This window comes from Heloderma suspectum, chromosome 7, assembly GCF_057233095.1.
Source record: "Heloderma suspectum isolate Gila_16-S chromosome 7, 16-S_ref, whole genome shotgun sequence".
Lineage (NCBI taxonomy): Eukaryota > Metazoa > Chordata > Lepidosauria > Squamata > Helodermatidae > Heloderma > Heloderma suspectum.
This window is the reverse complement of record NC_139464.1, coordinates 2,092,369-2,116,974: the sequence shown is the minus strand read 5'-3', so window position 1 is coordinate 2,116,974 and position 24,606 is coordinate 2,092,369. Positions and strand designations below refer to the sequence as shown.

Genomic DNA, 24,606 nt, shown 5'->3' with positions numbered 1-24,606 from the left:
GTACTGAGCATGAAGTCACACTCTGATAACGTAAATACAAACACCCCGGTGGGAGCCAGCCCCCTCGCTGTCTTGGGGCTGAGAGCTGACGTTGTTTGTGAGATTAGCAGCCTTTGTACCAACTCCTGCCTTCTCAGTATGTGTGCAAAGATACAAGAGATCCCCAGAGGAAAACCAACCCTAGAAAGGCTGCCCTGCATTTCCCGCCCCTTGAGGAAGTGGGAGCAGAACAATCTTCTTCATAACAAGCAGGATACTCTGTTGCAGCTATTTTTCAACTGTTAAAAGCTCACAGCCTGAGCCAAAGCACGTTTGGTCAGAAACCTTCCCACAAAGTCCAGTTGGGCCTGTTTCCAAATAACTATGTACAGGAATCACCATTCCCATCTGCAAGTTCTTTCTGCTCTTTTTTGGAGAACAAAGATCTCTATTCTCACACATTTCATGTATGGGGCAACTGAGGCTGAAAGTGACTATTTGCCCAAGGCCACACAATGGACCCGACTGTGCTGCTCCCTGCTGGAGCCTGGCTTCCCTGGCCACTTTTCTACAGGCAGGGACATCAATCTTCCACTTGGGGGCAGCAATTGAAAAAGAACATCCCAGTGGATAGGAAACTCTAGGAACTGGGGTGCTTCCAGACAAAGCTTTTATCTCACCATTGCCCTTGTCTCATTCACAGAATTTTACGGGGGGTCCAGAGAATGTCTTCTATTTGTAACCTTCCTGTTTTCCACCCATTTCTCTTGTCTTTTTTCTCAACACAGAAAATCTGTTAGGGAGAAAAAGAATTGCTGCACAATGCCTTCTTATTTGCTAGGAGCCCTCCGTCTGGAAGAGGGGAGCCCCAGCTGACAAAGAGTCTCAGTCCAGTGACAAAGCGTCAAGCCAAACAGTTAAGGAGACAGGCAAGTTCAGCACCTGCATGGGTTTAGCAATAGGGCAAAGCCAAGGCAGTCACCCCACCCCCTTTTTATCTTACATATCCCAACTTTCCATGCCAACAAGCCCCATGGATAGCAGGGATGTGGGGGCTACCCAGTGTATTGCACTGAGTGTCACATGCATGCCAGCTGGACAGGCATTGTGGGTGCATGTTTGGTGCCATTCTGGTTCTCAGAGAGTAAGCTTGTTCCCTAGAGGCCAAGGCAGCAGATCTAAGGCAGAGGTTTGGGGGTGTGGCCTTTGAGGGCATGACAACATCCTCCTCCTGGAGAGGGACTTGGGGAAAGCTACTGCCCTCATATCCTACTTGTGGACTTCCCTGGGGCATCTGGTTGGCTACAGTGGGAAATGTGAAGGTAGTCCACAATCCTAACAACTCTGTGAGGTAGATGATGCTGGGATTATGACTATCTCAAGGTCACCAAGCGAGCCTCAAGTCCAAGTGGAGATTTGAACCAAAGTCTCAGGCCAACTCTTTAGACACCACACCATACAGTGGCTCTCTGTACTGTTTTAATCAAGCTGGATGGTCTCAGTGCAATTAATCTGCCAATGAAAACACTGAGGATTAAGAACAGGGATTATAAATGGGATTGTTCATTGCAGCTCTCTGTGGCAAAGACCTCACGGTGCCGATGGCACTGTGGGTGTCCATCTCTTCATCTGGGCAACACATTTAGAAATGATTTTCTGGAGGTGCTTCTTTCTGTGTCATTTAGACAAGAAAACAAGCAGGCAAACAGAGTGGATCAAATTCTGTTGAGAGAAGGACGTAACTCCAGCCAGCTTCCTCTTTTGAGAATGGCCTCGCACAGCCGGAGCAGCTCATAGACCAAAGCATTCATCGTCTGTGTTGACATCTTACACAGCCACTGCTTTAAATCATCCCAGCCACAGGGCCATGAGAGAAAACCACACAGATTGGCAGCTGGTTGCGCTCGCTTTCTTGTGTAGCAGAGCATGTGAGCGTCAGGGGCGGTGGGGTGTCTCCGAGTCAGTCTGCTGCTGCAGAAGGAACAACAAACCCCCTTGTGGCATCTTAAAGATTAACACAGTTGTTGTGGCAGAGGCGTTTGTGGGCGCAAAGAGTTCAGACGCAAGAGTTCAGTACGGATAGTTTGCTGCCACAAGGGGCTGCATTCGGTGGTCAGAGAAACGTGGCTCCAAATCTCCTGAAATGTCAAATGATGGCAAGGTGAAACTCTTGGAACACGTGCAGCCACTTCACTCGCACCCCTAAGTGGGCCCCACTTCCTCAGATCGCATAGGGAGGCAGCACAGTGTCTGCCCGGCACAAGGCATGAAACAATCTGCCTGCAAGGGCACCATCACCAAGGTACGTCTCCCAGGCGAGTCTCACACTTAAACACTGGGCTTTTCAGTCCATTCCAAGCTGGGATAATTTTGACCCGCGTTGTTTTTTTTTTATTAAGAATCTGTAACGTTCTGGTAATGGAACAAAATACATTTGTCAACAACAAAGAGCCACCTTCTCTGGAGACTCAAGCCCCAGCTAATGTGCTTTTGCATTCAGCACATTTTAATGGGCTAATCTATCAACCAACAAGACGCAATCCCCCAAGATGACCTTTAAATGGGCCAGGATGGTGCAGCATCACGGATGAGATGACTCTCCTCCTGCCAGCAGAAGGTCCAGGTAGGCCCCAGTGAGCAGATCCTCCTCCTTTACGCCCAGCTCCTCCATCAGCCGCCGGGCCACTTCTTCACCATGCTGGGCACACTGCTGCTCCTCCAGCACCACCTGCAGGGATGGAACCAGGGAACGGGAGGTACACATAAGTTGGAGAAAAAGGCCCGAGGAGGAACTACTCACTGGAACTGGCAGCCCAGCGCAGGGTGGCGGGGGACACGCTAGAGCAGAAGCCTGAGATGTACCACGACCTGGACAGAGGGAGGTTGCAGCCACACATGGCTGGTGGCAAAGTGTGTCGGACAGAGGAAACCCAGAGTTGCTCCCAGAGGGGAGGGGCTCTGCTGTGATCCCACTGTGAATGGAGAGTTGAGATCACGAAGAACTGAGGTAGACCAGGTGGTCCAGGGGCCATTTTCGCCTCCCACCCCTGCCCCAGGAGCCACAGCCCATGGAGCACCCCCCAAGTTTAAATGGGGGGAGAACTGCCAATTTGCCACCGTGATCCCACTATTCCCTCTCTAGGCCTAATCCTGCCCTAGTTCTAATATTCGAAGCCTATTGACTCGAGGACCAACTTTCATGAGCCAGACCAAAATGCGCATTTCCTGATCTCACAGCTGGTGATGTGTCACAGCAGAGCCCAGAGGGCTTTGTTCTCCTCACCTCCAGCTCTACGAAGTCGCCCAGCCCTTCCACACGATCCACATGGACACGGGTCTGGCCCACCAGGTAAAGGCGACGCTCTTTCTTCACCGTCCCCTGCACTCCAAGGGCCTGAGACAGCACTGCCTGCACAGGAAAGAGCTCAGAGGCTCAGGCGCAGAGAGAAGCAGCACGTGGCACTCACAGAGTCAAGCGCATGTCTGCATGCAACTATCCTAGGTTCAATCCCCAGGATGCCCAGGTTCTAGGATCTCCGGTAGCAAGACTGGGATCACTCTCTTCCTGTGTGCCTGAGGTCCTGGAGAGCAGCTGCTTGTTGCAGCAGTAGCCAGTGCTGGGCTCGACGGAGCCAAGGCTGCCTGCCTCTGGATACCTGTTGCTGAGGAATCACAGCAGGAGAGGGCTCTGCTCTCAGGCCTGTGGGCTTCCCAGGGAGAACCCATCTGGCTGGCCACTGTGGGGAAAAGAACGCTGCACTAGAATGACCAATGGTCGGATCCAGCAGAGCTCTTAACGGTCTGACTCAGTATACGGCAGCTGCAGGCTTCAATAATGTTCACATTACATTTGAATCCCCCCTTTCTCCCATGGACCTCGAGGTAGCGCCCATGTTGTGTGTGTGTGGGGGGGGGGGGCGTCCCCAGGCAGCCACCACTCCAGGCACTGACCAGACCCGGAGCTCCTCAGCTTCAGCAAGGCTGCCATCTTCTGTGTCCTCAGACCAGCCTTATATAATGTTATCTGCCACCACTGGATCTCCGTTGCACAGCCATTCTGGGTGTAGGATGCAGAGACAGGAACGCTGGAAGCCGCCTTATCCCGAGCCAGGCCCTGGGTCCATCTAGCCCAGTGCTGTCGACACTGGCCAGCAGCAGTGGCTCTCCAGGGCTGCGGGCAGGAGTTTCCCTGGCGATGCTGCCGGGGATCGAGCCAGGGACCTTCTGCTTGCAAAGCGGGGCCCTCCCACGGAGCCACAAGCCCCAGGGGAAGGGAGAACACCCAGGTTACCCAGGCTGGAAGGTAGGCATGGTTCCCCGGAGGATGACAGCCACTTCCAATGGGTTCCTATCCAGGCAGGCTATTCGGTGCCACCCAGGAACCCTGAGCCCCACCAAGTGTCCACCCACATCCTTAAGAGAAATCACAGCAGGCAACATTTCCCACATGATGCACAATTACCACAAGCCCTGCGGGATCATCAGTGGGCGAGATGCTGTAATGAGACAGCTTGGGGCCTTTTGAATCAGGACGGTTGTAGAACACCAGCTGTCCGTGGCCATCCTGAGAAGACAACATCGGTCAACAGTCTGCCTGAGATGAAATAGCCTCTTGCTTGAAAGAAAGCTCATAGGAACTCACTCTTTATTCCTAGGGACCCATTTCTCTTTGTACTTTTCAGCCAACAGCCTCTCTGCTGAGTTGGGAACGTGTAATGTGTGGGGTCTTCTCTCTCCCCCGTCCTCCTTTGCAACCATCCAGGATTTCAGTCAGGGAAGAAACACTGCATGCCCCCAATGGATCTCATTTCTGCAAATGTGGCTTTTCAGTCAGTACCACGTGAAGGGGACGGAGCCTCCGGCATTGCTGGTTTGGGGAAACACTTAAGGCCTGTCTGTACTGCAAACCTGAAAGGTTTATAGTCATCCTCCCCAACCCATCCCCTAAAAACTGGGGGAACTGAAGCAAGAGATCTTGAAGAAAGAATTCTCAGCACCCTCCCAGGGGTACCGTTCTTGGGTTCCCTTAGGGATATCCACGACAGTTCAACCAATGTAAACCTGTTCAGTCACTTGGTCATGAGAGTATGAGGATCTCAAGTCGGGGAGGACTCTGCATATGTTAACCAGCGACTGCCTTAGAAACCTTGCTCGCAGAATGCCAGCTATACAAGAGAACGCACGGGGGGGGGGGGGGGGACACGGACAGACACACAGCTTGTCTTGTGGCCAAGATATGAACAGGTGTGATATTTTGTTCCCCTTATTTTTACTTCAAAAAAATGAAGGCTATTATTTGTATTAATGGATTGGGCAATACACTCACATGCAAATTTAATAAATGAATAATAACTATTTGGAATTCCAGATGACTAAAAACTCTTCCACTGGTGGGACAGCCCTGATGCAAATAAACACATCTCTGCCCAGGACCCAGACAGGAACAGCCCCATGAAGAGCTGTAGAGAACAAGGCAAACCCATCCTGTGCACCCCCACTGGCTACGGGTGGCAATGCAGCAGCCTCTCCTCTCTGGAAAAGCCTTCTAAAGCGCACGCCCCACGCCCCAGGGGCAACTCCACACCCAGTGAAATCTGTGGGCCAAGGCACACCTAACTCTGCAGAGTTTGGGGGAACTGATGGCACTCAGGCAGCCTTCCCCAACCTGGATCCATCTAGATGTGTTGGACACAACTCTAATAATGTTGGGCATGCTGGCTGGCGATGATGGGAGTGGTGGTCCAAGTGATTTGGAGGGCACCTTCAGTCTCAGCAAGCACAAAGCTATTTAGTCAGTTACATTTTGTTTATTTAAATAATCTCCATCTCACCTTTCTACACCAAAGTGTGCTCCTTCCAGCTTATGCCCCATTCCTAGCTCACCCATCTAGCACTTAGATTAGAATAGCATTTTGCCATACTAAGTAACACCACGCATAAAAAAGAAAGTACCGCCCTAAAACTGATAGCTAAAGGGGGCTCCAGCAAACAGGACCCTGATTCAGCAAAACCAGCTGTCAGAGAAAAATAGCTCCGAGTACTCTGGAGAGGAAGGCTTTCAGTTCATGCCATGCCACAGAAACATCCTAGGCCTTCCATATGTCATGATGCAACACACCATTCGATGCCACACAGCCCTCTGGGCAGGGCACTTCCATGCAACACACTCTCATCCGAGGGGGAGGCACAGCTACCTCATTAAGCAGAGTGGGACACCCGTGAGTCGCAGGCTTTGACCCACGACAGAGAGTTCAGTGGCTCCCTGCCACGGGATAAATAGGGAGCATTTGGAACCGTACCTTCACATCTCCATTGGTTGAGAATTTCACTATAATTTGCACTCCTCGGTTCATTCCTCTGAGGTTGACCTCTCAGTGGTCTTTCTGCACCAGGCCCCCAGGCCCAACATGTTCTTTGGCAGTGTCTCCATTTGCCTCTTTCCATGAAGACTGACCCCCCAGGAGGTTTAGATCAGGAGCAGCCTCTGCCCTTACATGCTCCCACCACCAACCATTCTGATAGCTCAGCTCCTGCTCAACCTCGTTTGTGCCCTTTCCTGGTACTTTCTGGTCCAGTGGCTAGGGAGATGGGATGTGCAGCTGAGAGACGTCTGCTACAGACCTTGGGCAAGTCACCACTGATCCCCAATAAAAATGGGAATTGTACTAGCCGGCTTACTTCACAGGATTCTTGGGAGGACAAATAAAATGAAGCCTGCAAAGTACTTTACAAATTAAAAGGGCTATAGAGTAGAAATGCTGACAATGGACGGATCCTACCAGGCACTTGGCTTTGTACACTTTCTAGTTCTTGATATAGCAACACCAGAAAGAATCATAGAATAATAGGGTTGGAAGGGGCCTACAAGGCCACTGCGTCCAACCTCCTGCTCAGTGCAGGAATCCAGGTCAGAGCATCCCCGACAGATGGCTGTCCAGCCTCGTTTTGAATGCCTCCAGTGTGGGAGAGCCCACCACCTCCCTAGGTCATTGGTTGCATTGTCATATTGCTCTAACAGTCAGGACGTTTTTCCTGATATTCAGCCGGAATCTGGCTTCCTGTCACTTGAGCCCATTATTCTGTGTCCTGCACTCTGGGAGGATCGAGAAGAGATCCTGGCCTTCCTCTCTGTGACAACCTTTCAAGGACTTGAAGAGCGCTATCACATCTCCCCTCAGTCTTCTCTTCTCAATGCTAAACATGCCCAATTCCTTCAGTCTCTCTTCATAGGGCTTTGTTTCCAGTCCCCTGATCATCTTTGTTGCCCTCCTCTGAACCCTCTCCAGTTTGTCTGCATCCTTCTTAACGTGTGGTGCCCAGAACTGGACACAGTACTCCAGATGAGGCCTAACCAGTGCTGAGCAGAGGGGAACTAGGACTTCCCGGGATTTGGAAGCTATGCTTCTGTTAATGCAGCCCAAAAGAGCATTGGCCTTTTTTGCAGCCACATCACATTGTTGGCTCATCTTCAGCTTGTGATGGACAACAATTCCAAGACCCTTCTCGCTTGTAGTGTGGTTGAGCCACGTATCCCCCATCTTGTAACTGTGCATTTGGTTTCTTTTTCCTAGATGCGGAACTTGGCATTTATCCCTATTAAATGTCATTCTGCTGTTTTCTGCCCAGCGCTCTAGTCTATCAAGATCACTTTGAATTTTGATTCTGTCTTCCAAAGTATTAGCTATCCCGCCCAAGTTTGTGTCATCTGCAAATTTGATCAGCATTTGCAAAGGGTTCAACCTTGGACTGTTAGCCTGGCTAATCATCTCTCCGCCCAGCAGAACGTGAACTTTGGTCTCCTGGAGCAGAAGCTGACAGCTAGTTGTGATATCAGTCCAATTAAGCAGATACAATCTTTGCTGGGCTGCCAATTGTGGCCTTTGCCTAATACCTCTCCCTTGAGATTTTATAGGGGACTGGAACCTTCTAAGAGACAATCAAGAAAAAACATCCTGAAAGGAAACAACAAGAAAGATCAAGAGTTGGGTTTTCTTTAATGAAGCAGTAATGTTATTGCTCCATTAAAACTCTCTGGATAAAGAAGAGTACCTAGCAGTCTAGTCCATTGGGCTTTTATGGGGCAAAGGGTGCTTGCCATCTGGAAAACCAATGCTCTGAAATAAGATGCATTTCATAAGGTGGAAGTTAAATACAGAAGCACTGGAGGTGGTCTGAAGCGTCCGTGGCAGGTGCCGCGATGAAACAGGGGAAGGACACCAACTGGCAGTGGCTCTCCAGGACTTCAGGCAGGATTGTTTCCTTGCCCTACCTGGAGAGGCCGGGGATCAAACCTGGGACCTCCTGCATGCAAAGCAGGGCCTCCGTCACACTGAGCTGTGCCCCTCCCACTGGTCTTTAGCTGACATTGGAGATGATTCCAGGTAAATTCAAAAGAACATGAATTTGGGGTAAGAATCAGCAACTGGCCAAATATGAGGGGCAAGATTGGTGGTGCCCTGTAAAGACCCCCCACAGCAAAAAAGGAATCCCTGAATTAAGAGGTGCCATGGTGTGCATGACTGGTGTCCCTTATCTCCTTTTCTTTTTAACCTAGTCTTAGCCCCGCTTGATTGAGCTATTAGAAATCCCAACAGTATCAAAGGTATTATACTAGTCTGTGACAGACAGTTTTGTATGCAGATGACACATTGTTTTATTGATATGCCATAAGTTTCTCTTCCTGCCCTGATTTCTTTAATACAAACGTTTGGGATTTGCTCCAGTTACTCTATAAACTGGGGCAAATCTGATTTGATACCTTTCAGCTCTATTAGTACTACTGATATGTTAAGGACTTGAGGTTTTAAGCGGATTCCTTTTTCTGTCTGGGCATAATAGTTCCCAGGAAGTTTTTTCAATAAGACACTTTAAGGTGCAATCCTATGCATATTTAGATGGAAAAAAGCTCTACAACTCCCAGCATTCCCCAGCCAGCTTGTCTGGTTGGGGAATGCTGGGAATTGTAGGACGTTTTCCCCATCTAAACATGCGTAAGATTGTCCTCTAAATTTATCAAGGTCTTGGATACAATTGAAGTATGATTTAGGTCAGTGGTCTAGAATTCCCTTCAGTATTTGGGGCAGGATAAATATGATCAAGATGTGAGCCTGATGTATATTTTAAGAGGTCTTCCTAGCTTTATACCTTCACCACTTTTCAAGTAAGTATATAAATTATTCAATTATTTTCTACGGCAAGGATGCCCACCCAGATTTTCATTACATACACTGCAATTACCTATAGAAGGTGGGTTATACTTTCCACATTTTCAAGCTTATTACTGAGTATATTATATTCTATATTTTAGCTTCTCTTTCAGACTAGAATAAAAAAATCTAAGTTTCCCTTTAGCTGAAATCTTGGCAGACGCTAGGTTCCTTATTTGTCCAGGGATCTGTTTTATTACGAACACTTAATGCCACATGATATATATGGAGAGTATTGTTTATTGTAACCAGTTGTTTTCCGGGCCAAATTCAAGGTGTTGGTTTTGACCTTTAAAACCCTATATGGTTCCGGCCCAGCCTATCTTAAGGAGCGCCTCCAGCAGCACCAGACAGGCCACTTAACAAGATCAGCCTCGGATGGCCTTCTCTCTGTCCCATCAGCCAGGACAGCTAGACTGGTGGGGACGAGGGAGAGGGCCTTTTCTGTGGTGGCCCCCACTCTGTGGAACTCCCTCCCTAGGGAACTCCGTCATGCCCCCACTTTAATGAGCTTCCGTCATGCATCAAAAACGTTGTTGTTCAGGCAGGCATTTGGGGTGGGTTAGGGTATTTTAGAAAATGTTTTTATTGTAGAATTTTATTGTTTTAAACTGTTTTTATTGTATGTTGTACATCGCCCAGAGTGGCTGGGTGACCAGCCAGATGGGCGATTAATAAATTTAATAATAAATAAAATATTGGGTCATAAGCATTGTTTTGACCCTTTTACTCATGAAACGCATACACTGTGGGAGAACCCTCATTTAAAAATACCTCAAAAATCCTTTTTTGGAGTAAATTGGGCCTCCAATAAGTTAAATCCAAAGTAATACTACTTTGGATTGAACTTATTTCCTCTGATGCTGCTTTAAAAACGTTTGATGCACTAAAAACTGAGCTTGATCTATTTCAGTGTTTCGGGCAGTTTTATTCAACTCAAACATTTGTTTTCTCAGCGTAAAGCCCCGAAGCATTTATGGCTTGTGAAACTCCACCTTTTATTATTGGATTTGGAACTTATTTATTTATTTATTTATTTCAGTTATATCTCACCTTTCCATTAAAAGATAGCACTCAAGGCAGCTAACCATAATAAAATGAAGATTAAAACAAAAACTTAATTAAAAACAATTAAAAAACATTAAAAACACAAAAGCACAACAATAAAAGAAATGTACAGCACCCAAACCAGTAGAACCCACTTCAGCAACACACCACCTTTCAGGCCAAAGGCCTGCTTAAATAAAAAGCTCTTTGCCCGCTAGCAGAAGGAGAACAGAGAGGGAGCTAACGTAGCGTCCCTCAGCAGGGAGTTCCAGACCCTGGGAGCAGCCACCGAGAAGGCCCTCTCTCACATCCGCAAGCATGCCTCCAATTGTGCCAGAGCTGAGAGAAGGGCCTTGACCAGAGCTCTTAAGCCCCCAGCAGGCTAGTATGGGAGAAGGCAGACTTCCAGGTAGCCTGGTCCCAAGCCATAGAGGGCTTTATAGGTCATAACCAATGGCTGTGCCCCTACCTCCCTAACCGTCTGCTTCCATCAGTAGTTCATGCCCTAGTCTTCTTTCACCTAGACTACTGTAATGCGCTCTATGTGGGGTTACCCTTGAAGACTGTTCAGAAGTTGTACCTAGTGCAGAACATGGTGGCCCACCTGATTAAAGGCAGCCATCGGCGAGACCACATCACTCCAGTGCTGAAGGAGTTGCACTGGTTACCAGTTGTTTTCCGGGCCCAATTCAAGGTGTTGGCATTGACCTTTAAAACCCTATATGGTTCCGGCCCAGCCTATCTTAAGGAAAGCCTCCAGCAGCACCAGACAGGCCGCTCAACGAGATGGGCCTTGGAAGGCCTCTGTCTGTCCCATTAGCCAGGACAGCTAGGCTGGTGAGGACTATGGAGAGGGCCTTTTCTGTGGCGGTCCCCACTCTGTGGAATTCCCTTCCTAGTGACCTCCGCCATGCCCCCTCTTTGATGAGCTTCCACCGGGCTTTGAAAACCTGGCTGTTCGGGTGGGCATTTGGGGTGGGTTAGGGTTTTTTAGAGCAACGTTGTTTTGTTCAGTTGATTATGTACATTTGTTGTATTTTGTGTTGTTACTTGTATTGTACACCACCTAGAGTGGCCAGGTAGCTGGCTAGATGAGTGGCTGATAAATCTAATAAACAAACCAGCACTTTGAATTGTGACAGACCGGTAGCCAGTGAAGCTATTGTAACAAGGGATTTGTATGCTCCCTGTAATGGGCCTCAGTCAACAGTCTGGCTGCAGCATTCTGAACCAGCTGAAGTTTCCAAACAGTTTTCAAAGGCAGCACCATGTAGAACCTGGCAGTAGTCCAAAGAGGATGCAATGTCTCCAGAGCAGACATCTCCAGGAACAGACACAGTTGGCACACTAGCCCCAGCTGTGCAAACACATCCCTGGCCACTGCCGAAACCTGGGCATCCGGGTTGTGAAAGTAGGCCTGACTAGGCTTTATAAGTAGTTTGGTTCAGGCGAGGTGTCTGATGGGATTGAGTGTGCGTGACCATGAGAAGGTAGTTATACTTTGCTCATAAGAAATTCCTATCCACCAAAGTAACTCATCCCTAAAGATAAGAAGGCTGTTGTGCTGATAAGATGGTGCTGAGTACTAATTAGTTTCTGAGCACACGTAGTGTGTTTTTCTTTGTTCTCCAACTTTCAGTCTGTATAAATGCATCCTGTTTTCTTTTGGGGGGAAGAGACACATTTTTGTCTGTCTCTCCCATGGCCCTGATGTGCTTTAATAAATTTCTGACTGTTCATCCTAACCTGCCTTGGATATTTCCTTAACAATTTGGTGCCATGACTCGGATCCCAAATGCTGAGGAGAATCGAACCAATTTGGACCACCATTCACCAAATATCCCAGAAGCGCACACCAAGGTAAGAGACCTTTTGAAGTCAGGGACTCAGTGTGAGGATGCCCATGGGACGATTCTGCCTTGGCTGACAGGATACCACCTTTAAAGAGACAGTCAGTAATTTAAGCACTTGGTAATTTTTTGTTTTTGTTTGTTTTTTGGGGTTACAAAGGTCTGTGGGATCTGGCGTCAGGTGAATGAAAGTTGCCTTGTGTGAATTAAGGAAAAGAATAGAACGAGAGTTGCCTGGTATGAATTGAGGTAAAAGGGAGTAGGCCCTTTCATGGATCACTGCCTTGTTGTGGCGAAGGGGCTTGCGTAACTCAGTGAAGCCATAAGCTATGCTGTGCAGGGCCACCCAAGACGAACAGGTCATGGCGGAGAGTTCTGACAAAATGTGGTCCACTGGAGAAGGAAATGGCAACCCACTCCAGTATTCTTGCCAAGAAAACCCCATGGAATGTATCACAAGGCTAAAAGAGATGACGCCGGAAGATGAGCCCCTCAGGTCGGAAGGTGTCCAATATACTACTGGGGAAGAGCAGAGGGAATTTCCAAGTAGCACCAGAAAGAGTGAAGCGGCTGGGCCAAAGCCGAAAGGACACTCAGCTGTGGATGTGTCTGGTAGTGGAAAGAAAATCCGATGCTGTAAAGAACAATATTGTTTAGGAACCTGGAATGTAAGATCAATGAATTAAGGTAAGCTGGAGGGGGTCAAACATGAGATGGCAAGATCGAACATCGACATCAGGGGAATCAGCGAACTAAAATGGGCAGGCATGGGCAAATTTAATTCAGGTGACCAGTATATCTACTGTTGTGGGCAAGAATCCCTTAGAAGAAATGGAGTAGCACTCATAGTCAATAAAAGGGTGAGAAAAGCAGTACTGGGGTACAATCTCAAAAACAACAGAATGATCTCAGTACGAATCCAAGGCAAACCATTCAGCATCACAGTAATTCAAGTCTATGCCCCAACCACTGAGGCCGAAGAAGCTGAGGTTGATCGGTTCTATGAAGACCTACAACACCCTCTAGAACTAACACCAAAAAAAGATGTCCTCTTCATCATAGGGGATTGGAATGCTAAAGTAGAAAGTCAAGAAATAACCAGGAAAACAGGCAAGCATGGCCTTGGTGTGCAAAATGAAGTAGGACAAAGGCTAATAGACTTTTGCCAAGAGAACACGCTGATCATAGCAAACACTCTTTTCCAACAGCACAAGAGGCGACTCTACACATGGACATCACCAGATGGTCAATATCGAAACCAGATTGATTATGTACTTTGCAGCCAAACATGGAGAAGCGCCATACAGTCAGTAAAAACAAGACCTGGAGCTGACTGTGGCTCAGATCATGAGCTGCTTGTTGCAAAATTTCAGCTTAAATTGAAGAACGTAGGGAAAACCACTAAACCATACAGGTATGACCTAAATCATATCCCTGATGAATACACAGTGGAGCTGAGGAATAGATTTAAGGGATTACACCTGATAGACAGAGTGCCTGAGGAACTATGGACGGAGGTCCGTAACATTGTTCAGGAGGCAGCAACGAAATCCATCCCAAAGAAAAAGAAATGCAAGAAAGCAAAGTGGCTGTCTGATGAGGCTTTACAAGTAGCTGAGGAAAGAAGGGAAGCGAAAAGCAAGGGAGAAAGGGGAAGATATAGCCAACTGAATGCAGAGTTCCAGAGAATAGCAAGGAGAGACAAGAAGGCCATGAACAATGCAAAGAAATCGAGGAAAACAACAGGATGGGAAAGACTAGAGATCTCTTCAAGAAAATCGGAGGTCTCAAGGGAACGTTTTGTGCAAAGACGGGCATGATAAAGGACAAAGAAGGCAGGGACCTAACAGAAGTAGATGAGATTAAGAAGAGGTGGAAAGAATACACAGAGGAACTATACAGGAAAGATCTTAATGTCCCTGACAGGCATGATAGTGCGGTCACTGAACTTGAGCAGACATCCTAGAGAGTGAAGTCAAGTGGGCCTTAGGAAGCATTACTAACAACAAAGCTAGCGGAGATGACAATCTTCCAGCTGAGCTATTTAAAATCCTAAAAGATGATGCTATTAAAGTGCTGCACGCAGTATGCCAACAAATTTGGAACACTCAACAGTGGCCACAAGACTGGAAAAGGTCAGTTTACATTCCAATTCCAAAGAAGGGCAATGCTAAAGAGTGTTCAGACTACCATACAATTGCGCTGATTTCACATGCCAGCAAGGTTAAACTCTGGCAATTTCTTAAAGAGACGGGAGTACTAGACCACGTTACCTGTCTCCTGAGAAACCTGTATGAGGGTCAAGAAGCAACAGTAAGAACCGGACATGGAACAACCGATTGGTTCCAAATTGGGAAAGGAGTATGACAAGGCTGTATATTGTCGCCCTGCTTATTTAACTTACATGCAGAGTACATCATGAGAAACGCCAGGTTGGATGAATCACAGGTCGAAATTAAGATTGCTGGGAGAGTTATCAACAACCTCAGATATGCAGACGATACCACCCTAATGGCAGAATGCGAAGAGGATCTAAAGAGCCTCTTGTTGAGGGTGAAAGTGGAGAGTGCAAAAGCTGGTTTGAAACTCAACATTAAAAAAACGAAGATCATGGCATCTGGCCCCATCATTCCCTGGTATATAGGAGGGGACGAAATGGAAGCAGTGACAGATTTTATTTTCTTGGGCTCCAAGATCACCGCAGATGGTGACTGTAGCCATGAAATTAAAAGATGCTTGCTCCTTGGGAGGAAAGCTATGGCAAACCTAGACAGCATAGTAAGAAGCAGAGACATCTCCTTGCCGACAAAGGTCCGTCTAATCAAAGCTATGGTTTTCCCAGTAGTAACGTATGGCTGTGAGAGCTGGACTATAAGGAAGGCTGAGCGCCGAAGAATTGATGCTTTCGAACCATGGTGCTAGAGGAGAGTCTTACGGGTCCCCTGGACTGCAAGGAGGTCAAATCAGTCCATCCTAAAGGAAATCAACCCTGACTGATCATTGGAAGGACAGATCCTGAAGCTGAAGTTCAAATATTTTGGCCACCTAATGCGAAGAGAAAACTCCTTGGAAAAGACCCTGATGCTGGAAAAGATTGAAGGCAAAAGGAGAAGGGGACGGCAGAGGATGAGGTGGCTAGATAGCATCACTGACGCAATGAATATGAACTTGAGCACACTCCGGGAGAGTGCGGAGGACAGGAAGGCCTGGCGTGCTACGGTCCATGGAGTCCCGAAGAGTCGGACACAACTTAACGACTGAACAACAACAACAACAACAACAAAAGGGAGTAGGGCAAATTATTGTTGCTGGAACCTTGTGTGAGTGCGTTTTCCTTCTTCCCTCCATGGTATGAGCGAGCCAACGAGGCATGGACCTCCTGAATAAACCATTTCTGAATGGAGATTGCAGTAAGTGACCCGACCTTTCCTTCACTCCCTGCCATGGTATGGGCTCCCTAGACCATGAGTTACTGATCGTGCCTCCAATTCAGTGAGGGTCAGTCTCTGACTGTACCTCGGAATTTGGCAGTGCCTTTCATTTCTCCCAACCTGTGGGGACCTCCTGATTGTTTTCCTGTGTGCTCCTGTGTGAACTGAGGATGGGGTGGGATTCTTCCAAAGAAATTCCATAGCCCCAAAAGGGATGCCTTCAATGTACATGTACAGGAATTACAGACCTGAGTGCAGGACACAGAATAATGGGCTCAAGTGACAGGAAGCCAGATTCCGGCTGAACATCAGGAAAAACTTCCTGTTAGAGCAATACGACAATGGAACCAATTGCCTAGGGAGGTGGTGGGCTCTCCCACACTGGAGGCATTCAAGACGAGGCTGGACAGCCACCTGTCCGGGATGCTCTGACTTGGATTCCTGCATTGAGCAGGGGGTTGGACTCGATGGCCTTGTGGGCCCCTTCCAACCCTACTATTCTATGATTCTATGACCTAAGACTTGTAAGTTTTGGACAAATGGGACTTGACCCGTTCAAACTATTTCGCTTGGTTGGGACCTTTGATTTGGACAGAACTGTGCATTTAAAGAGAGCCTTGGAATCTCGAGGTCCAAGGTGGCACAGGGTCAATGGGAATACATTCTTTGATTGGTATGTTGAGATGTCATAAAAAAAGGTCACCTAAGTCCCAGGGAGTGGAGTCTTAAGGACTCCCCAGAAAAACCAGGTCAAATTTTGAAACGTCAGAGAAAAGCCACAGAAATTTAGAAAAGAATTGTAAACAGTGATCACTTGTTAAAATCCTAATTGTGCTAGCACGAACCAACTCATGCGAGTTATTTTGCCCCAAGAAGTACGCACTAGATTAAAGGAACAAGCAAACTAGCTAAATCAAGAACGAGCTGATCTTAATACTTTAGACCAAGTGTGCATCAGATGCTGCAGAAAACTGATTAGGTTAAAAAAAAATCATCAATTGTAAGCAAAACAAAAGTGAGATTACAGCAGACTACATGGACTGTCTAAAGACGTTTCTGAAAAATATATTCAAGCATTGCTGCCGCTTTTCTGTAACTAAGTTGAGCATTAGAAAAATAAGTGTCCCAACCAGGCTGGCCAGCTGATGGAAACACTTCACACTGCCCAGCAGCTTCCCCTTCCTCCCCCTCCTTCTCAAAACTTCTAAGACAGCTGAGAGGTTTGTAACTTTTTCTTTCTATTGACGAGAGACCTTTTGGGTAAACTTGGTTATACTATCTTTGTTCCCTGACAGAGTATATTCCGATATTCCTGAGCCACTTCCCTGGTCTTCTGAAGCTGAATCTGCTTCCACTGCTCCAAAACAAGCACTGTTCTAAAACAACATGGGCTCTTTTGTTATAAAAAAAATTCTTGTGCTCTTAGCTCCACCTAAAAGCATGGAAATAAAAACTGGCCAGTAACATATTACAGTACTTTCCTTGATTCTGCAGCCACTGCCCTCCTTGTTCAAGCCTCTGAAAAATTGTGTTAAGTTCTCCTTTAATGCTCTGTGTACCTCATTCAGTGGCAGCTCTTCTACTTAAAGCAAAGACTCAGCACCTGTCTCAGTCACGCCTCCTCAGGTATGACATTTTGCTTCTCTCTAGCAGTTATATTACAGTGTAACGTTGTTTCACTCTTCAAGGTTGTCACAGAGAGGAAGGCCAGGATCTCTTCTCTATCATTTATTTATTTATTACATTTATATCCCGCCTCTTTTCCTCCTGAAGGAACCCAAGGCGGCTTACACAATCCTCCTCCTCCTTTTTATCCTCACAACAACAACCCTGTGAGGTGGGTTGGGCTGAGAGTCTGTGACTGGCCCAAAGTCACCCAGTGAGCTTCCATGGCCGAGTGGGGACTAGAACCTGGATCTCCCGACTCCCAGTCAAACATTCTAGCCACTACACCACACTGGCTCTCATCCTAGAGTGCAGGACACAGAAGAATGCACTCAAGTTACAGGAAGCCAGATTCTGGCTAAACATCAGGAAAAACGTATGACAAGGAAACCTGTTACCTAGGGAGGTGGTGGGCTCTCCCACACTGGAGGCCTTCAAGAGGAAGCTGGACAGCCACCTGTCAGGGATGCTTTGACTTGGATTCCTGCATTGAGCAGGGGGTTGGAGTCGATGGCCTTATAGGCTCCTTCCAACCCTACTACTATTCTATGAATCATCACTGCTTGTTGAAAATGCTTTCAGAATTTATCCTTGTATCAAGAATTATGGATTCTTCAAGCATCAGAAGTAGCTAAAATAATAATTATACAGCACTGGCGGGACAAATCCACTCCTGACTTGCAACGGTGGATAGCTGATATGCGTTCTTTGTCAACATTTGAACTGGCCCTTTTTTGGTGAAGTGATAGAGCACTTTCAAGCAATTTGGTCTAGTTTCACTGGATAGTATCCAATTCCACACTACTACTAACATACATTACATTGCACTGGCAGAAGCGATCTGTAGCACAACGCCAATAGCACTGGCTGGCGCGGCTGGCTTCCCCAGGAAATCTTCCACACCAGCAAGCACTGTTGCCATTGTTCTCGAGGTCACTTACGCCAGTGCAACGTAATTTACGTTCGCACTGGTGTTGAATTGGATGCTGCTCATTGAGTTGCTTGGTTTGTGAGAATATAGTTCCAGGTGTTATTTTTCTTTTTCTTAACATATTATACATTATGTATTACTCTGTATTAGGTTTGTGTTCTTTGTCAATTTAGATTATTCAATGATTTTAAAAACTGCTGCTTTAAGACCAGAGTTGAGGCTATCTCATGTTGGCTCAAGCTCCACAAAGCCAGGGAAGTGGAGGTAAGGCTGACGACGCCTTAACTGACGTGCCCTGTGATCAGTAATGATGTTGTGCAATGCCCCAAATTGTGCTTGCTTACAACATACCCTCCATGCACCCACACTTTTCCTGGATCTGTCAGGCCCAAATCCAGATGTGGAGGAAGGAGTGCCTGGGAGCAGCAAAGATGCCCCACAGTGTCCTGCTCCTCTATTGCTTCACGAAGCATCTGAGGCTTACTGTATTGCTAGAGGAATCCTCCTGTGAGTTGACCATGCCTGTTTCTTGCCTATAAGCAAGCACAATTTGTGACAGTGCATAACATCATTACTGACCACGGGGCACACCTGTTCTTCCACTTTCCTGGCTTTGTGAGCCTAGAGCCAACACGAAATAGCCTTAACTCTGGTCTTCAACTAACAGATTTCTTGATTATTGAATTTCTCTGGTTTTTAAGGAGGAAACATATTATTATGTTGTTCTGAAAAAACAAACACACAAACTAAAAAACAAAACACCAACAAATAGATGTGTACAAATTAATAGATATGTCCCTGTATGTTCAGAACAGCTTAATTCTGAGTAAGCCTCCTCAGGATTCCAGCATAGCTTTTTGCTTTTCCTCCCTCTCTTCATTAATGATCTGTCAATCTGTGAGAGTGATTCCCTCAGCCTTCAGAATTTCCTCACTCGACAGTTCCCTGCTACCCTCCCACACCATCAAAATGCTGACAGGCAAAGTAGAATTCAGAACACTGGAATACCGGCAGCGTTCTAGCTTCAGAGTGAAACTGAGCATGCCCGTCATAACTTTGCCAGCAGCTGCTGCCATAGGCTCTCATGGAGCAGAAAAACCTTGATAAAATTCTGAGCAGCTGCTTAAAAGTTATCAAACTAATGAAAGACACATCTCCTCGACAAATCTAAATAAAGTATACCAGTAGCTTCTCACAGAATTTGAAATAAATATATGATATAATGAGCTGTAACTTGAGTAAAAAGGGCTTAAGTGTGTCAATTTTCAGCACCTTTTAACTTGCTGTATCTATGGCAATTTGTATCAGATCAGTCTGAAATGTGCAGGCCTCGTCTGGTAGCTTACGCATGCCACCTTTCTGGTTATTAGCTCTACAGGTGTCATATATGCAGTAGAATTTTGAGACTTATAATGGTGGAACCATTTATTTTGAGACTCAACTAAAGGGGCACTTACGTTTGTAATGGATTGAATTTGACAGACGTATTTCTATCTTGTGTTTGTTTCTTGTTTGCAAGTTTAATTAAAAAAAATAACTTTTAAAAAGCAGAAGCCCCCCCCCACACACACACCTTGCTTGTGCACTCACCTGGAGATCCCGAAGTTTGAGTCGTCCATGATGGACAGAAAAGAAAGTGTCTGTCTGTGCAATGATGCAGCCTGGTGTTCCACTCAGCCGCTCAGCGTTATTCATTAGCTGTGCCAGGTCCCGCACCCGTGCCTTGATCTCCACGTTCGCTGGCATCTGGAAGGGAAAGAGAACCACAGAGATGGAAGGGGAGCAAAGGAATTATCTGTCCAGCAGCTTCCAGGAAACTCTTTCCACATTAACAGGTTTACCAAGGAACTGCCGCATGTGTGCCACAGTGTTGCCGAGGGTTCTGGGAAGTGTCCACATAGGAGGCCAGCCAGGCTTCTTGTGCCTCCCTCACTGCTGCTCAGAATGTGTGGCAGAAGGGGCGCTGTGCCGCGGTGGAGCACGCCTGCTTTGCATGCAGAAGGTCCTGGGTTCAACCCCTGGCACGGCTGGTAGCAGGTGATGGTAGAGACCCTGCACAGCTGCTGCAACTATGAGCGAGCAGGGCTGGACTAGTCAGACCAGTGGCAGAAAGCACACGCACACAGTCCCAGGTTCAATTCCTGAATTCTGTGGGGCCCCTCTGCCCCCTCCTCTTGGGTCACCCCTTCTCCTTCCTCTAGCCACACCCCACTTGGCCCTTCAGCCCTCACATTCAAAGAACCCTTGTCCAACAGGGCTCTTGTAATTTGAGAAAACAAAAATGCACGGGCACTTCTTTTAAAATGGCGAACGGCACCATCTTCGGAGCTCAACTGCAGCAAAAAAAAGGTGCAAGTAAATGGCGGCCCCCAGTAAACCCCCCTTCCGAGGTCGAACAAAAGATACGCGCTTCTGGACTTCACCGGTTGCTGCGTATTACTTTCTGCAAGCACAGAATAACCGAATAACCAGCGCAAATGAAATGCCCCCTCCCCGTCAAGAGCCCCCGCGGCGAGGACAGCGGCTCCCGCTCTGCTGGGCCGCGCCTCCGAGCCCCGGGGCGGGGCAGCGGGCGGCTTCCTCCCCCGTTTGGGGCGCCGAGCGGCAGCCCGGCGGACTCCAGCGGCCGCAGCTGGGGCGGCCGGGCCGCCGCGCTCGGCCCGGCTCGCTGTCCCGAGCTGCCGAGCGGCTTTCCGGGGGCGAGAGGAGGGCTGCGGCGCGGACGCGCCCCGGCTGCTCCGGCCGCCCGGCTTCCGCGCGCGCCAGGGAGCTCCAAGGGCGCCGGGCGGGGCGGGGCGGGGCGGGGCGCGGCGGGGCGGGGCGGCCAAGCGCCGCGGCGCCGCCCCTCCTGCGGGCGCCGCCGCGAGCCAGCGGGGCGCGGCCGGGCCGCCCGGAGCCGGGCCGCTGGGGGAGGCGGCGGGGCGCGCGCGAGGGCGGGCGGCGCGCGGCCATGGAGACGCCCGAAGGGGACGGGCCCGGCGGGGACTCGGCGGCGCCCAGCTCGCCGCGCGGCGCCGCGGCCGTGCCCGGGCCCACCCGCCTGCGCGCCTTCCTGTGGTGCCGCGAGTTCCTGGCCGGGGCCTGGCGCCGCCTGGCGGGGCCCGAGGAGCTCGGCGTCGCCCCCGTCAGGTGAGCCCCTGCCGCGCCGCGACCCGCCCCGCCGGCGCGACCCCGCCGCGGCCCAGCGGCGGCGCGCGCGGAGTCCGGCTCGCTCCCGCCTGTGCGGGCGGCGCGAGGGCGCGGCCCCAGGCCTGGCGGCCGCAGCCGCCTCGCCCGGCCACGACGGCCGGGCGCTCTCCCGGCCCCGGCAGGCTGCGCGGGCCTCCGCGGCGGCGGCGAGCGCTGTGCGCGGCGCGGCGCGGGCGTCCCGGGCCCCGCCGGCCTGCGCCGTCCCGCCCCGGCTGAGGCGGCTTCGCGGCAGCCCGGAGCGTGTCGGGGAGGCCGTCGAGGCCTGGCAGCCGCGGCGCGCGGCTGCCTGGGCGCTCAGGAGCAGCGGCGCCCCCAGCCCTGCCGCCCCGCGGTCCTGCCCGACTCGGCCCCGCGGTGCGCGCGGCCGGCGGGGCCCTCCAGCCCCGCCGCGCCGGGACTCCGCGAGGCTGGGCGCGGGACGCGGGCGGCGGCCGGGCTTCCGCGCGCCTGGAGAGCGCCCAGCTGCGCACCGCCAGAGAGCCCGCGGCCGGGGGCCGGCTTGGGTCGCCCCCGCCGGCCTGGCCTCGCGGCCGCCTCTTCCTGCAGCCCGCGGCGCCCCGCGGCAGCGCCGGCCGAGCCGAGGTGGGCTGCGCGCCTTGAGGCGCGGCCTGCCCCCGCGCACCTCGCGTTCCGGCGCCCGTTCTTCCGATCCAGCGTTGCGCTTCTTCCGCGCGCTGGGCCCCCAGGAGCTGAGTGCCACACGTGCGTCGGCGGGTGCCCTGCAGCCCCACCTCCCCGCGAAGCGGTGCTGCTGGACACGCTGAACGACGACAACAAACTGTGTACTGTAAATGGTGACATCAGTTTACACCCAACTCAATTTTGATAGTTGGGGAGATAATGAAAGAAAGGAACATGGGGAGCTGCCCCATACTGAGTCAGATCGTTGCTCCATTTAGCCCAGCATTGCTGACACTGGCAGCTCTCCTGAGTTTCAGGCAGGATTCTTTCCTAGCCCTACTTGGAGAAGTCGGGGATTGAACCTGGGACCTTCAGTGTGCAAAGCGGGGGCTCTCCCACTGAGCTACAGCCCTTCCCCATTGGAGGACCAGGCCCGTATAACAGAGAGACTGAATACACCACACCTGCTTGGGTGAATCTCATCTGATCTCAGAAGCTGAGCAGGGTCAGCCCTGGTTAGTGCTTGGATGGGAGACCGCCTGGGAATCGGGCATCCTGCACCGAGCAGGGGTTGGACTTGATGGCCTCGTAGGCCTCTTCCCACCCTGTGTGGCTGAAGATATCTGAGAGATCTGGGTTGTAGGGTATGGCACATTTGCCTATATGCAGCCTGGCTGGCAAGGTTGGTAAAGATCTTTTGCAAAATGAAATGTTGGGGCTGCTGCTAGTCAGGAATAAGAGCCCTGTGTTAAGTGACCTGTTGGTTCTCTAACCCTTGATCACTGGGGATGATTTTCTTAATGGCCTGGAATCTCTCTCTAGCCTTTGGAAAGGGAGATTCTCCAGCTAGTGGATTGGAGCAAAACCCCAAAACAACAAAGGGTTGTGGCACCTTAAAGACTCACAGATTCCTTGTGGCAGAAGCTTTCATGAGGCCCAAGTTAAAAAAAAGAGGAATAATATCCTAACCACACAAACTCAAAATTCAATATAAACAGGTCAGAACAAAAACTACAAAGGTTACTGAAAAAATGGAAAAATTGTACGCTATAGAACATATACTCCGGGAGAGAGCGGAGGACAGGAAGGCCTGGCGTGCTGTGGTCCATGGGGTCACAAAGAGTCAGAAACAACGACTGAACAACATAGAATATATAAAAGTTCATAACAATACACCAGAATAATGTACAGGGACCAAACGTTGCAATAAAACAGCTTTAAAACATTGCTGTCACAATACAGTAATGGAGAAAAGCAGAGAAGATTTCTTATTGTGAGCAAACCAACACATACAGTCTAATCCAGATGCATATAAATCAGTGCCAAATGCATTTCAACACTACAGTCTTCTTCAGTGGTAGACTTCTTCAGAACAAATCCAGAAAGAACAGTAATCAGATGCCCTTGTATACTGAAGAAGCTTTCATGAGCCCACTTCACTGGATGCATCAAGCATTATCCTCAGTTGGCAGAGGGACTGTCTGTGACATTTCTGTGCAAAGCTCAACTGTATGCACGTTTGACTTGGGAGAGAGTCAGAGTTGGCTGAAGGTGAAGAACCTTGGAGTGCAGTTGCTGCATTTGGTGGTTTGAGTCTGCTGCCCAATATGTGCTTTTTCTATAAAGCACATATTCCAAACTCTGCAGCCTTTGTTCACACAAAGGAAACTGAGCTCTGTCGCATTGCCCCTGGGCCTTTCCCAATGCATGGGGGAATGCTTAACATGATGCTTCCATTAAATATGTCTCCTTTAGGCCAGCTGGGAGGTGGGGTGGGGCTAATAGTTACTTCACTGCTGCTCTCAGAAGAGTGATTCAGTCTTCCATTGCAGGCAGGGCAGGAATCGTGCCTTTCCTGCCCATTTAGTTAGAAGGAAGAGGCTGTTGATTGTTCTTGTTGCTCCCTTAGCTTTCCCTCTGTGCCCCGGGGGATGTGGCACAACAGCATGGAAAGCAACGAAGGCCACACTGGCATTTTCTAGCCATGCTTGAATTCAGCTGGAATTCAAGCATGGCTAGAGCCCCATGGTCCTGTGTGGCTTGGCAGGGATTAGGGGCCCAGGCAGGAGCAGGCCTGGCAAAGGAGCGCTGGAGTCCTTTGGGGACCAGCAGCTGACATTGGCCTCTTGTTGCCAGCTTGTGGGGTGGGGACAGTTATACGAGGACAAGCAACCCCTAAAGACCACTAGATAAAAGCCAAACCCTGCATGCTTTTCCCAATTAAAACCATCCTTCCTCCTAAAGCTGGGAGGGGACCAGGACATACAGGTGAAATGCAAGTTTAAATGCCTCTGCTTTCTCTTCCCCCACCCCACTAACATTAATGGCATGGATTTTAGCTCCGCTCTGAAGGCTAACCAGTTCCTCATGGTGGCCCAACAGGAAGGCTTTGACAGGCCTTTCTTGCCTTTCCCACGTTACAATTTCCAGGGGCTTCCAGATATGTAGGTAGCAGGTGAGGAGGTCCCAGATCAGGCACAAGGCCCCACTGCCTGCATTGCACTAGGCGTAGAAAACATCAGTCAAAGCAATTATTTATTTATATTTTAAACAAAAGGATGTCTTGCCATCATCCAACAAGTGTTTTCTAAGTTGCCACTGTACATAAGGTAATTATTGCTGCCTGTACTTTATGCATTTCAGTTCCTTCTGATTGCATGGTATACAATCTCCCATCACCACCACCG

At 49.4% G+C, this 24,606-nt stretch overlaps 2 protein-coding genes across 26 annotated transcripts in view; one reads left to right on the top strand and one right to left on the bottom strand.

Annotated features, from left to right (window-relative positions):
* Positions 1-1,423: 1,423 nt before the first annotated feature.
* Positions 1,424-21,982, bottom strand: LOC146339212 (uncharacterized). 22 transcript variants are annotated; one of them, XR_014784195.1, is made up of 7 exons: positions 19,951-20,883; positions 19,700-19,855; positions 4,442-4,543; positions 3,931-4,036; positions 3,263-3,388; positions 2,534-2,707; positions 2,345-2,391 (listed from the first exon to the last, which is right to left on the bottom strand). XR_014784195.1 is itself a non-coding variant. In XM_084808799.1 (6 exons), exons 2-5 carry the CDS (start codon positions 19,853-19,855, stop codon positions 2,561-2,563), a joined length of 531 nt encoding a protein of 176 aa, XP_084664925.1. In that variant the 5' UTR covers positions 21,921-21,982; the 3' UTR covers positions 1,424-2,117; positions 2,534-2,560. The 22 variants fall into 22 exon arrangements, 10 of the variants coding, with proteins under 10 accessions (XP_084664925.1, XP_084664923.1, XP_084664931.1 ...); XM_084808799.1 differs by lacking the exons at positions 2,345-2,391; positions 3,931-4,036; positions 19,951-20,883 and adding exons at positions 1,424-2,117; positions 21,921-21,982; XM_084808797.1 differs by lacking the exons at positions 2,345-2,391; positions 3,931-4,036 and adding an exon at positions 1,424-2,117.
* The window catches only part of CHKB (choline kinase beta), a 20,243-nt gene continuing 16,675 nt past the window's right edge, over positions 21,039-24,606 (top strand). For all 4 annotated transcript variants that reach the window (XR_014784188.1, XR_014784189.1, XM_084808793.1 and 1 more), the window contains exon 1: positions 21,039-21,238. Coding sequence is in view for 2 of the 4 variants with exons in the window: in XM_084808793.1 (XP_084664919.1) it covers positions 21,060-21,238 (179 nt within the window). In the remaining 2 variants the exon portion in view is untranslated. The remainder of the gene's footprint in view (positions 21,239-24,606) is intronic.